At 40.3% G+C, this 15,241-nt stretch overlaps 1 protein-coding gene across 1 annotated transcript in view; it reads right to left on the bottom strand.

The window, feature by feature from the left end:
• Positions 1–4,428: 4,428 nt before the first annotated feature.
• Positions 4,429–15,241, bottom strand: part of PID1 (phosphotyrosine interaction domain containing 1) — an 87,873-nt gene continuing 77,060 nt past the window's right edge. Inside the window, exon 3 of the mRNA XM_083613973.1 lies at positions 4,429–6,427. Coding sequence (XP_083470099.1) covers positions 5,951–6,427 — 477 coding nt within the window. The 3' untranslated portion in view covers positions 4,429–5,950. The remainder of the gene's footprint in view (positions 6,428–15,241) is intronic.

The following is a 15,241-nucleotide window of genomic DNA, read 5'->3' as shown; positions in this document are numbered from 1 at the left end:
GTGGTGTTTTGTTTTTTTTACAGGAAAGTAAATGACCCAGAAAAGATGTATAATCCAGAAGGCAGAAAAACAGAAGTGGTGCTCAAGTAACTACAATGGTATTCTTTCAGTATTTCAATGGCTTGATAATATTTTGCCCACTAGAATTAAATCTGTAGGATCCTTGAAAAGGCACACAGTCATTATTAATTGCAATCTCACTTTTTATGTCAGAAAGTGCAGCACTGGAAGTACCTGTGGTCAAAACACAGCCTTGTTTCATGCTGATCAAAGAGCTTCCTCTCTTAAAATCTCAGCTCAGAACCATTTACATTCCCTGCCTTGCCCTTTTATGGAACCACTTGATAGTATAGCAAGGAAATGGTGAAGCAGCTTCCATGGGATAACTTCTGGGGATTTTTAGTGATAAATATTTACAAAGGAAGCTAGTATAAAACTGAGTGCAGTTCATTTTATTTGCTTGCAAGATTGCTATACAGTTACATGCTGCTGCCCTAATCCAGTTATTTGCAGTGGCCTCAGAGGGGCCTCTTCTTCCTTTTTACTTAGGTGGAAACTCTATACAGACATCTTGCACCTGGAACTATCCCACCACTGAATTGCAAATAAGTAAGCTCCATTTTCACCTTAAAAGTACACAGGGCCCCGGAAAGCAGATTTACTGCAAACTGGATTGCTGGTTTCTTTATGGTACTCCATTTGAGGAATGAGAACACAAAACAAACCCTAAAAACTTGGAGGCAATTCGAATGTTTTCAGCCCTTTATATTCTTCCCAGACTTTCAAAAGGCCTCAATCAGTTTTTTATTTTTATTTTTTTGGTGGAATGCTGCTTATATATTTTTGTTATTTTTCTATTCCGTGATCTTTGTTTCTGCAGGTACTCACTAGGTTCTCCCCCTATTGCGCACTGACACTCACAGCACTCTTACAAAAAATAGTGCAGGTAATATTGACCTTTTTATTTACAAACTGCTCTGGAAGCTGATGTTGAAGAGCAGTATAGATCTTTAATAAGAAATACAATAGACCAACAAATGAGGAACAAACAGATTCCATATGAATATGCCTATAACAAGTATTATTTTATTGTTTTTTTCTTTTTCACACACACACTCATTTAATTGACAGGTAGGGCTCAGGCAAATCCCAACAAGGCCAGTGGGCATCTTTTGTAGCCATGAGAGAGGCAGGGGTCAGCATACACAAGCATGGGCAACACTGGTGCTGGTATGAGCCATAGAGCTATTTAAACCCCAGGCAGGCCCCTCTCATGTCTCCTTGGATTATCAGGGACTGCCCACCCCACCCTTGTTCACCCTGTACTCAATATCAGAGGGCGTTAAGGGCCCAATGGGGCAGTATCTTTAAACAGATGAGTTAGTCACATTTGGCAGAAAGGTGTAGGAAACAGGTGCACCCTGAGGCAGATTCTGATGGGTGTCCCCAGAGGCCAACTGCTAGGAGCTGTGCGGCCCTTCGCCTGGATATGGGACATATTTGAGGCTAATCTGCCTCACCTGCCTGGAGTTGTAGGGCCCTGGCTGGGGTCAGAACGAGCTCTCCATGCACTCTAATGGTCCAGGTAAAGGGATCACCGCCCTGTTTGTGTCCCTTGCTTGGGGACACAATTTGGCATCTGATATAGTTTGGTTGTCCACACTGTTTATTATCAACCTAGCTGTTTAAATAAAATGTGGCCCATGTTCTACTGTGTGTCTTGCCTCTTCTTTCCTGGTTCCTGGTTCCTGTTGCAAGAGCTTTACTCCATGTAAATTTACACCATGTGGATTTTTCAGAAACATTTCATTCTATCAGCAGTGACAGATTGTTGATGAAGTGACTTCAATCTAATTTGTGTCACTGTTTGTTTTTTCTTGTGAGCATGCATTGCTTTAGATGGCAATAGATGTATCTCATACTAGGAATGAGTCTGTCAGTGGTGTTTATTTTCTCCGTTCTTGTTCACCTTCAATATTAAATGGTACCATCTCTGAATAGTGAGATGAGGACTTGTTTGAATTCAGAGGACTGTCACAGCAGTCTTAAGTTGACAGGAATTCAAGAGGTGGCCACTTAACCTTATTTGAATGGGGTGAGAAACTGGATCTCAAGACTAACAATCAAATTCATTAAAAGGAATTGTATGGTTTATGGATATAGCTTTGTGAGGAAGTAGGTTGACTTACAGCTCAAGCGGCCTTGGTGTGAGACCAAGTATGTATTCTGAGTTAAAATAAGAAAACAATTTTCTCTGTGTTGATAATTTCAGAGTTCCCCCCTGCCCTCCATACTAATGAGCTAGAGACGAAGCATGAAAAGCAGTCCAACTGGAAACAGGACTGACATAGTTTGTTGTTTGCTGTGAACTTTCGGAAATATCAGTTGCTTTTGCATTTCATATTATATATGGTGCCTTCTAGTGAACAAAGATAATGAGGTCTTAATTCGTCAAAAGCTGATCCACATTTAATTGCTGAAGTTAGTTTTAGGGGTGTTTCTGAGTTTTACCATGACAGCTACTTAAGGGCACTGGCTTTGCACATATAAAGGCCTCAAGTTCAATGTGTGACATTTTGGGTAGTGGACTAGGAAAGGCCCCAATTTGGAAAATTGCTACCAATCAGACTACCGATCAAATGGGATGGGATGCTAAATATATCATTAGAAACAATGTCAGGCTTAAAAAGAATTAAAAGGCACAGGAAAGCCTTGGTTTTCATCCGGAATGTAGAATATGAGGAAGGTTTAACCCCTTCCTCCCCAGCCACTATCCTGATGAAATCTCCCTGCCCCCTGCAGTACTGCAAACTTTCGAAAGACAGCTTCCATTGGCAGCAATGTGAGAGAGTTTCCCCCTCCCTCCCCTTAAGGCTTAGAGCATGGGGGTGATTTTCATCTAGATCAGGGCCATCCAACAGGTAGATCGCGATCCACTGGTAGATCGTGGGGTGTCTGTGGTAGATCGTGGGGCCCTTCCCCCCCCCCCACCGAATGTTGACTTCCCAAAAAAAGCTCTACAACTTTGGTAGATCACTGCCAGTTTTTTCTATAATGGGAGTAGATCTCAGTCTCTTGAAAGTTGGGCATGCCTGATCTAGATCATAGCTAAGAGGGAAAGGTTATCCCCCTAGATCCTGTGGTCCTAGTGAAAAATAACCCATCCTCCTACGTTTACAATTATGATCATTAAACTCATTTTAGCTTCTAATGACACATTTCTAATGACACAGTTGGCTCCAAGTATAACTGTGCTACAAGTACAAATGGTCTCTCATGCTAGAGAAATTTATTTTGGAAACAAATAATTCAAAAGTTATATTCACTAGAAACTCCATCCTCCCTCCCCCCCAAAAAAGAAAGAAAAAGAAATATTGAACACCAAGAAGAAATGACAGTTATCTTCATTATCCCCTTTCCAGAGAAATCTGGGTGGCTAGATTCCACTGCCGGAGTCAAGGGGGCTGAGAGGCTGAGCTAGCCAGACCTTTGTTCTGCTTTAGCAAGCCATTAAAAATATATACTCAAGTTCTGAAGCACAATCCATAGAGAATTAAAGCGGGGGGAGCAGTATTGGTCAGAAATGAGAGGCATTTTTCTTCAAGAAATATATCGTTACTATTCAACAAAGTGGATTTTTTAAATAAAAAGAACCATTATGAATCCAACTTCTTTCTAGGCCAAGAAAACACACATCCATTTTAGCAATGTGATTCATGCAAAAAGACCTTCACAAGCAGCTAAAGCAATTGGCACCCTGACAATTATGTAGACAAATGTGGGCACTATGGCAAAGGGTGAATTTGCACCAGCTGGTTTCTCAGAAAGCTTCCTGGAAACAATGGGAACTGGTTGGCCACATTGCCATTAAACCATAGCTTAAAATGAACTATGGTTTAATGTGACATGTAAAGTACCTCCGTGTTTGAGCATGCGTCTTCAGATACCTTGCCCTCCTAGTCAGCAGCAGGCCGTTTGAAAAGGATGGTGGTAGGAAAGATAGGCTGCTGTTCTTCCACAGAAATGAGGTGGAGAGAAAGGAGCAAGGGACAGCCTCTCTTAGAGCTCTGCAAATTAGAAAGAGCATCTCACTACCTCCAGTTCCAACGAACTTTACAGCTCTGGCTCTGAATGCCAAATTAGGGACTGGGAAGGAGGGTCCACACATACCAAAATAAAAGTATATGCTCATTTTAAAATGCAATAATTTGATATTTAATGTTCAGTGGAAAATGATAAAATAACTATTGCAATTAATTAGAGGGTAAGGTGGTTATTTTAGTCATATTAAGCTTCCATTAATATGCTGCAGCAGAACTTTGAATTAGTTAAATTACTGTTGTAAAATGGCATATTAAAAGTGAGACATGGTATTTGAAATAAAACAGGAATGTACACATAAAATCAAAGAGCCTAAAATTATTTATCTTTGATTCAAACCTTTTTTTATTAAAGTATGAATGCCTTTACATTGCAGAATAGTTTACATACATTGGAAAGCAATAAGCATATTATTTTCAAGAGGTGCAAGTCCTCCTCAGTATGTTCCCATGATCAATCTACATGCTGTGACACTGATCGCACACGCAGACATACATACACACACTCACACAAACATACAAAGTATACATATTCACACACAATGGAACAGACTGCTAGAGCTATCTGCTTTGATTAGCTTTCTTTTAAGGCTTCTGTAAGGTGCCCTCGTGCCCCTAACATTACCACGATTTATGAACAAGACTATATGTATAAAGGAGCAGCGTTATCTGCAACCTATTAATCAGCACTTGGCCTTTAAACATTATTTTTTTAAAAAAGAAACAAATAAACAACTTTCTCAAGTTATGAACCCTTTCATCTGTGACCAGAAAAGGGTTCTGGAAATATTAGTATGAGGTTTTGAATCACAACAAATAATCTGCTTTCAAACCTGATCCCTTTCCACTGTAAGACACCCTGTGATCAAACTGGACCTAAGAAATGATACCCAAGGAAGTGGGGGCAATATGGACATAGCTGGTGGCAAGACTGCTGTGGAACTAAGGGTCTCATACCATGCCAGAACTGAGGGAAAGCATGCGAGGCATAACTATTAACTAACCAGGATCTTTATTTTGAAGCTATTTATATACTGCTTAATTACCGAAGTTTATCATTAATTACCAAATTACAATCTCTCACAATCTTCAGCAGTGGTTCGGTCATCCCAGGCATTCAAAAACAGTTCACAATCAGGTCCCCCCAGCTCCCCAACCTGCGTTCTGGTATCCCTGCAAGTTTGTATTTAAAAACTATAGGGCTAAAGTGGAAAATGAGTGGCTGCAGGTACATTAAAAAGGTAAAATAAAATAAAATATAGCATATGATTATAGTGTGTAAATATAAGCATCTTTGAATATTCAAACTGTGAAATGTGAGTTTATGTAGATTTTCAGGCTGTTAATCTAAAAGACTGCAGGTAGCTACTTCTATCTGGAGGCGGTCAACAGGATTAGCAGTAGGCCACCAAACTGTATTTTCTTCTCTAGAAATGGATCCCATTTGCAACTGTATTAAGACTCTAACAACAAATCCTAGAGGATTCTATCATTAGAACTGTTCACTTGTTTCAACACGCAAACTGAAATAATTTATTATCTTTATGAGACGAGCCTGAACTGTGAGGGTCAAAATGGGGCTGGAAGCTGTGATTGAAGGTAAAATGGAAACACAAGTAAAAATGTTTTGTCACATTTTTAAACAGCAGCAGCAGATTTCAATGTGGTGCAGTTATTATAAAGATGCATATATTTTAGGGAATTTACTGAATTGCTTCTTTATTTTGAAAAGCTGATCAGTCACATGTTGGGCGCCCCATCACTCCCACATTGAACTGTTGCTTATTCATCTATATGCTTCTATTCCCAGGGCCATTTTCTGCTTTTGCTTAACCAGTAATGAGTTCAAGTCAGCCGTCGTCAGATTCCAATTCTTGAGACATTTCTTCAGATGAGCTATTCCTGTGGATCCGTCCATCGCTCTTCATGCTATGGAAAGTCTTCTTAAAGGCCTCCATCATGGCATGAGCCAACTTCTTGGCCTCTAACTTGCTCTCGCACTCTACGGCATGGCAGTCCATTTGGTAGGACAAATCATCGTTGATCTCCCGATAAACCCAAGCAAAAATGTTTGGGCTGACATTGTGGTCGGCAGTGCAGTAAGCAATACGTGCAACTTGAAAGGTATCCATGTGGACAGTGGCCTCTCCTTTGAGGTCCAGATGATGAAGCCAAACTTGGAAGGGGCGGATTTCCAGAAGGGCATTAGCTGAGAAGATGTCCTCTCTGGCAAGCGTGTGCTTCTTCCACAACTCAATGACTGGTTTCTCCGTGCAACCTGACAAAAACTGCATCCCTGTTGTGGAAACTTTACCCAAATATGTAACCTAAGAAAAGAGATAGAAAGGAAAAGAAAGTTTGTCAACGGAAGTCTTTGGAATTTCAATTTCAACATGTTGTGATCTTTACACAGAACATCATTAGCACCACTTGAAAATTGTAGACCTATCTCAGCTCAAGCAATTTTTAGCTTGGGATTTTCAAAGTCTAGTTGACGTTGAATTAGAACTACTGAATTCACAGTACATCCAAATATTGCATCACCTGACAATTCCATTAAAAAGCTGAAGATTCAGCTACTGAGTACATCCATATTAGTTTTGCAATGATCAAAATGTGCCTATTATGTTTTCCAATTAGACTTATGTACGTATCACACAATACAAATATCTGAAGCAGCATTTTCAAGTCTGAACTTATGTATGCCTATCTTCCATTGATTGCTTCTAAATGTAGAAGTACAACAGAAGATAAGCACTCTGTTCCTACTAGCTCTCAAATTTTATTCCTGTAATAGTGCTAAAATAATACATTCCAAGTGAACTGGTGTAACACAGTGAGTTAATTATACAATGTTGTGCATGTTTAATCAGAAGCAAGGCACAATGAGTTCAAGAGGGCTTGCACTTACTTGGGAAGTGTTTTAGGACTGCAGCCTAAGACATGCTTAGTCAGGCATTATGCTTGAAGAGGGAATCCTAATCAAAGTATGAGGCACTGAGTGGGAAGGTTTGAAGATAGTCAAACACACATAGAGACCCTCTTCAAAGCTTCTCACTCAACGTGGGAAGCTAAGAGCAAGCAGGAATGGCATACACAGCTCTAGGTTTCCTATTCATGCTGGTATTCTGTGTTCAGAGGTAATGCCTAAACAAGCTACAAAGAGCTGCAAATCTGAATGCTTGTGGTTCAGTTCTTGTTTCTACCACCAGGTAGAAACCCATTAGGCGGGTCTCTGGCAAACTGCTCTCTTTCAGTCTCAACAATATGGGGATAATACTCATCCACTTCACAGGGTTGTTATAAAAACCACAGAATGATTTTAAAAGTGCTCTACAGGTGCTAATAATTATTATTATGTACATTGTGTTGTCTTTTTCAACATCTCAAATTAAAATATGATCCATAAAAATAACCAGATGGGCAGGGTAGAAATAAATTATCCCTACTACTACTACTACTACTACTACTACAACAGCCCAGTTCACAACTCTAAAATATATAGTTTGGATCTAGTTAGTTACAAAGTCGACCTAAGCAATTGCTTTAGGGTACCAGAATCTTAGGGGAAGCAGTGAAGTAGCAGCAGATGCTGCATATGACAGAGTTCACTGGGAGTTTTGATAGCAAAGTGGAAAGGAAATAGAGCCATAGCTAGTGCTGGAGGAGAGAGGGTCAAAAAGGGTGAAAGAGAATGGTATAGATAGAACAGGATCTGGGCACAGAGATACATGCATGGCCAAGAGTTCTGCTTCATCTCTGGAAGAGGTTTGTGCTGGTGGGAAACGGTTGGCATCATTTACCTATCCAGTCTTGGCCAAATTTTGAAATCATGTTCTTTAACAATGAGTTACAAATAACATTTTTGTGCAAAGTGAGGGTGACAAAAAGCTATTTAAGTCTAACATTGTGCCTCCAAATACGATTTGCCAGGCCATATAGCTTTGAACCAAACATGACACTATAATTGTGCAAGTACAGTTAATGTGTTTTTTTTGGGTTAAGTAAACAGCAGCCTTTGTGATGCTGGAGTAGTTTTAGGACCATTACGGGAGAGGAGGGGGATTTTTCTGTCCCTGAAAAAAATCCCCTGAAATGCAAACAACATTTTTGGAGAAGCTATTTTTGTCAGACCACACCAGAAGCAGAAAGAGGCTACTATATTAAACATGTGCTCATTAATTGCATTCATGTAATTAGCATAATGTTTTGTTTGGTCCATAGATATACTGCGACTCTTTTTTATGGGGTCTACTCTTTCCACATCCCAAGCAACTAACTGCTGTAAGAGTTCACTATAAATTTTCCTTTTCTATTTTTTGGCTTTAAAAAGTTCCTCATTATAAAAATAGCTTTGAACAGCAATGTGTTTACATTGTGCAAAATCATTAAATACTAATGTAACATACAAGGACTCAGCATGAAAACAGCTCTTAGAGTTTCTGCAGGAGTTGTTCGTGTCACACTCAGAGACCCAAATAATTAAGAATAAGCTTACAAAATATTATTGGAAATTCATCCTGGTTCATTCCCTCTCTGCCAAAATGCAAGGAAATCACAAAAGGAAAAGCCTTAAAAAGTCTTCTGTAACGTCACACCTATAAGCATCTTACATTTGGGGCAACACAGGGAATTGCAACAGCTAAAATTGTTAACAAGGCTCTAGATCTTTAGTTCCTATCGCTACTCTAATCAATTAAGCTTCCATAGCCTTATGGTGTTACTAAGAGTTCAAGCAGTTCCCTTCCTGTCCCCTCCGAACAGTCTCACAGATGCTGAAGTTGTTGTAGGTTTTCGAATCTATAGTTTAAAAAATAAGATAAATCTATAAACTGCCATGTTTGTAACCTTCAGCTTATTCTCTGCAGAGCCAATCCAATACATTTCATTCTTACACGAGTTACCCAAAAGAAGTTTGATACTACAAACAGCAGTATGCATTGGAAGCCTTCTCTGAAGTCCATGACAATTGTTGACCATGGAGGACTCTGCCGTCAGAGGCAAGGCCAGATTAAGGTGGTGGGGCCCGCTGGTCCAATCACCGAAATAAGGCAGCTTCTCCCCAAAAGGAGCACATGACATACAGTACCACAGAATTAGTCTTGAGGTATCTTAACAGACTAAAATATTTATTAAGGCATAAGGTTTTGTGGGCTACAAAAAAAATTAGTTTTGAGCCTGAAGAGTTTCAAAATTCTAAAACATAAACAAGAAACATTTGGGCTATCTTATGCAGCCTGCGGCTCTTACACTGAACATAGTGGGACTTAATTCTGAGTATGGCACGAACGACACAGATTGAGTACATAAGAAATTACATGTTGCAAATGTTTGCATGTTACCACAGATTTTTATCATTTCTGTAACATCAGAAATATGGATCTTCCAGTGAAATTGAAAGGGAGCAGTAGGTTCAAAATGAAATAATTTCTTCACACAGCACATCATGTGGTGCTGGCCACTGGCTTGCACACCCTTTTAAACGTGTTTAAGCAAAGCAGGGTTTGAGACCCAAAGCCCTTTCCTGTTGTTAGCCTCCACAACTTCAGGTTATTTAGAGAGAGACTGTCTCTGAACTTGGAGGTTCTATATACAGTTCTGGCTATATACTTGTATATTCCATATACAGTCATGCCTTGGAAGTCGAACGGAATCCGTTCTGGAAATCCATTCGACTTGCAAAACATTCAGAAACCAAGGTGTGGCTCCTGCAGCCAATTGGAAGCCGCATCGGATGTTCAGGTTCCAAAGAGCGTTCACAAACCGGAACACACACTCCCGGGTTTGCAGCGTCTGGGAGCCAAAATGTCCGATTCACAAGGCGTTCAGGATCCAAGGTACGACTGTACAAGCTTTCCATCTCCAGGTTTGGATGATGTCTACCTTTGAATATGCTGAAGGAAGAGAAAAGAACAACAGAACCGGGTTCTTGGCCTCATACCCTGTGTATAAGCTTCTTGATGCATCTGGTGACATTGTGGAAAGCAGGATAATGGACTAGATGACCTTTGGATTGATCCAGTCTGGTTACTCGTATATTCAAAGGAACTCCCCCATCACCACTATTTAAAATAAAATATTTGTTTTTATTTATGGTTTGCCAGGCCTCAATTTTTTACTAACCCAACCTCATTGCTTCAAGAACCCAAGCAAACTCCACTGTCCTGAAGAAGCAATATTTTTATTTTGTATACAGACAGAAAAATAAAGCTTTTTTACCCCACTTGTCATTGTTATTTTGTACACAAACACAAGCCTTAATATGTGAAATCTATCCCCGTTCAGATTGTACTTAGCCAAAGGGAAGTCCAGGACTGTTTCCAAGAAGGCATTCAAACAGATCCATGCTGCTCTCTGACTGCATGCACCTGTTCCCAAGAGCAGGTTTTGGTCTATGTTTACCTGCGATTGGAAGCCATTTTGAATCCATGTGGACAGAACCTTCCAAAATTTCACTGATTTCTATGTTTTATTTTGGTTTCTTAGAATTCCCAAGCAGTGCCAAGTATGAGGCTGCTAGCATTTTATAAGCCACCATTGCTGATTTCTGTAATGCTTTGTTCTTACAACTCATGAATTTCATATAGCGAGGGAATACTTTTTTAAAAGCACAAAACACATAAAATATCCATGTGTTATACATATATTCTATCAACACACCATAAAATAACATTGAGAGCTGCGTTTTAGCAAGATTAATTCTTCAAAACCAGTAAAAACGACAGAAACCTGTACAATTTAATAGTCACCAGGTAGAAGAATCATCCGAAGTGTATGATATCCATTTCCTCAACACTCACAGGTGTTTGGTTCAGTGTGACAAGCAATTGCACAAGGCAATCCAGTTGTGGGGAAGCTATATATATATAAAAAATCAGAGCCCTTGCAATACACTTTGCTGCCTGAGAAGAAGGAAAATAAGTTGTTTCCCTTCTCCATCCCACATACAATAACCGCTCAGACTGGCAGTTGAATCTGCTTTCACTTTGGGTAACCAGACAGCATCCTCATCCACACTCAAATGCAGCATATGAGCTGGAAAGCATAGGGCAGGTTGCATGGCACATACAGCTCTGCTTTCCAGCACCTTGCCATCAGTGACTTCCCACTCCTCCTGACCTCTGCTCCCTCCAACAAATGCTGCAATGCAGACATGATGGCCGTGTGTGTCACATGAGCCAAGCAAGACAGGGCATGCCAGCTGGAGTGGGTAGCCTGTGCTGGATGCATCTGCCTGCCCACTCAGCCAAGATTTCTCCTCTGCAACAGTGCTGATTGCGATGCATTGGGAGAAAATTCACTGAGCCAGCTAGCACAGGCCAGCAACAAGCCATTAGTGTTGATGCTGGGGCAGCAGCTCAAGAGAATGGGAATATCTAGATGATCCCATTGTTTCCCTCCCCAGCAATCTCTCTGCCTAATGGTACTGTTGGAACCACAAGTCATAATTCAACCGAGTAGGATAGTCAGTGGTGACGGTGGACTGCTTTGTTTTGTATCACACTTCTCAAAAAGAGATACAGTATAAAGTCCTAGTCATCAGTCTTGGTGTACAACCAGTGCCAATTTCATGTGGGCGAACAGTCAAACCTCTCACTGACTTTTTTGAGACTCTGAGAGATGATTTGTCTATTACCGTATTTTTCGCCCCATAGGACGCACCAAGTTTTTTTGGGGGGGAAATAAAGAAAAAAAATATATTTCCCCCCCAGGCGCTTGCGGGGCAGGCAGCGGGGAGAAGCGCTCTTCTCCCCACCGCCCGCCTGCAGACCAGGTCTGGGGACAGCGGGAAGACACGCTGCGCCTCCCAGCTGTCCCCGGAGCGAAAGCCTGCATTCGCCCCATAGGACGCACACACATTTCCCCTTCATTTTTGGAGGGGGAAAAGTGCGTCCTATAGGGTGAAAAATACGGTATATCATCTCTTAGTAGGTTTAGTAGATGATAGGTGTCATATGATATAGGAAACTGAGGGGGCACACCTAAACAGCATTTTATTAAATTTCAGTAATAAAGAGCTTTTTATTATCTCACTATTCTCCACATATAAAAATATTGCTTTATTATATGCTGTAGTAGGTTGAGATCTCCATATAGTTTTTCAAAGGGTGTGTAAAAAGAAGGCATCCCACGCAACTTTCCTGGCATACTAAAGTTGTCTATATTCTTTTTGCCCTTTCTCCTGTCAAATGGGATTTTCTATCCAAGTCTTTTCCCTACTGGCAAGCTTCTACAATGATCTCAAACACAGCTGCACTTTCAACTATTAATAGTTATTAGGTGCATGTGAATATGCTAACCTTTAGGGGAAAAGCAAAATCCATGTCAAGGAAGATTTCATTTCTCATGTAAACCTTGTAACAGAGTATGAATATTTGACTCAAGGTGCAATCTGCAAAAAGACTACAGTATCTAGAGCTTTTGTTGTTGTTCTTTTTCAGCAGGACTGGTGAAAAGGCTATTTGGCTTACAGAGACTTAGGGTAAAATTTCATCCTAAATGAAATCAATGAGAATTTGCTATTAATTTAAACAATAACATGATTTATGCATCAAAATCAACCTGTTTCCAATATGTTTGACAAATAGAGGATGACCGTAACTCACACTGCAATACCTATGTAGCATCTCTGTGGCCTCCTTTTTGCATTGCTCACGTGAAAAGGCAAAGGGTGTGGAAAGGGACTGTGAAGCTGCACCCTTGGCCCCACCACCACTCATACACAGGTCAGAACTTGGGGGGCAGAGGGGGCTCATAGGCTAAGGCCTACAATTTTGAGGGTGCCTACACCAAGTCCCACTGGTAGAGGCGAAGGGGGGTCCTTCGGTAAAGATTATTGCTCATGCATGGCTCTCCACCCTCGCTGCCCCGCCCCACCATCTGAGAAGGAGGGAAAGCCTTTGAGCAGACTGCATGACTGAGTTCCAGGATGTGGGGAAGCCTACATCTGTAGGCCTTCCTGTTTTTGTCACCCATGCTAATATGTGGACAGCAGAGGAGGCAGTCACACATCACTGGGGATGGGGGCAGAGGTATAGCCCAGAAGATGCATTCTATGTGCTTTACATGTCCACACAAGTAATATGTGAAGAGTTTGTGGCTTCATGTGGTTTTGCTTCCATACTGCTGAGCTCTCAGCAGAACATAACTAAGAGAGGCTAGAAGACAGACCTGACTGTGAATCATGCCTCTTTATTCTGACCTTTGACAGAGAGTCTCTTGTGTCTCCAAAATGCCTCAGATACCTTTTCAGAAGCTGTGACTAGGCTTTAGCACACCCTCTAATAAATAATAATAATAATAATAATAATAATAATAATAATAATAATAATAATAATAATAATTTATTTATACCCCGCCCATCTAGCTTGGTTTCCCCAGCCACTCTGGGCAGCTTCCAACAGAATATTAAAATACAATAATCTATTAAACATTAAAAGCTTCCCTAAACAGGGCTGCCTTCAGGTGTCTTCCAAAAGTCTTCTAAAAGTCCTAAGAGAAGCCTGCCTAGCTGACCACTCTATTGGCCTCTAACCACAATATAAGACTTTCCTTTTTGAGCAGGATTTTGGTGAAATGCTTTCAAGTTCTTGGAAGCTGTCTTAAGTGTTTTCTCTGCTGCTTTTAGACTCTTGCTTTAAACTCTGCTTTTCTGTAGTTTTTAATTCCCATGATCCCCAGTGAGTCTTTCCTAAAGTTCTGATTAAAATTTTAAATAATCTGGCCCACAGACCCTCCTGTTCTGTATGCGGCTGCCACAGATTCCACCTGTTTGTGCCAGTGGTTCCCACCTATTATTTGCAACACCTGCATAACTTTCCCCATGAAATCATCAGTTAAAAAAAAAACCCCTAAAAAAAAACTCCCAAAGGCAATCACTACATATAGGCTGGATCTAGACACATCAAAGAAGCGTTTAAAGTGTTGTGAATTTAAACAGGGAAAACAGTTAGAGACAAACAGGACTCCATGTCGCCATCTGGTGGCACAATGTTATATCACAATACAACACATATAAATCGCTTTTTCTTTACCAGTCTAGCTGAGTCCATAGAAAGAGGCGCTGAACCACTAGTCTCTTGTGAGTAACAGAGACTTAATGCCCACACTAAGGGTCAAACTGGATGCAACAGCAGTTCCAGTATTTTCATTTTCCCAGGCTTTATAAAAAAAAAATAGCAAATAGAATATTTTAATAGGTGGCAAATCTAATCAGGATCACAGTGTTGGGGTAAAAAGCTAGCCCTTTGTTCTCCAGAGCAGTTTCCCTATGAAAAGCACTTTCCCAAAGCTGATACTTGTCAGTGGAGGAAGATGTCCAGGGAGGGGACCTTAATGTTTTCCTGCTGTAGGGAAAATAACAACAACAACAACAACAACAACAACAACAACAACAACAACAACAACAACAAATTATATTTATACCCCGCCCTCCCCGGCCAGAGCCGGGCTCAGGGCAACTAATACCAGTAAAATTACAATAAAAACATAATAGGAAAAAAACCAATTTAAAATACAGGTTAAAATGCAATTTAAAATGCAGCCTCGTTTTAAAAAAATAGCAGATTGGGGAACAATTTCCATTGTGGAAATAGCAGGCAGTGGAAGGTTTAACCCCTTCCTGATTAAATTCATCTCCCAGCAGCTGTTCAAGTCTTAAAAACAGAAGGATATCTGATATGGCTCTTCCATGTCACCTTGAGAGACTTAAAAGAATCACAATGCACAAGGGACTCTGGATTGAAGCAAATGCATTTTTAGTTCAACTGAACAGTTTCATAATCTATACTTCTTTTTAGCACTCCTGCTTGCTACTTGACTTTCATTTTTGTCTATGTTATTTAGGCAAAACAATTTTAGGTTATTTTCAGTAGCTTCTAGTTTTTAACAATGCAAGAAGTGTGAATTCCTTAGCCTACTGCAAGATTAATGACTGGTTGACTTTTTTTTACATTACCCAGTTCAATGTGGCTCGCCCTATAATCACTTGAGGGCAGAATTAAAATGTGGAACAAAAATATATAATTTATTTAGCCAAACATTTGTTTATTCTACTCCTCTAAACATTGGTTGCCTTTGCAGACTAATTAGCTAAGCTGTCATTAGAGGAAATACTGCTCACTTTGGACCAAGATGAGATT

The sequence above is a fragment of the Podarcis filfolensis genome (genome assembly GCF_964270895.1).
Source record: "Podarcis filfolensis genome assembly, chromosome: 5".
NCBI classification, from domain to species: Eukaryota; Metazoa; Chordata; class Lepidosauria; order Squamata; family Lacertidae; genus Podarcis; species Podarcis filfolensis.
The sequence above is the reverse complement of the archived record's forward strand: the minus strand, read 5'-3'. Positions and strand labels throughout refer to the sequence as shown.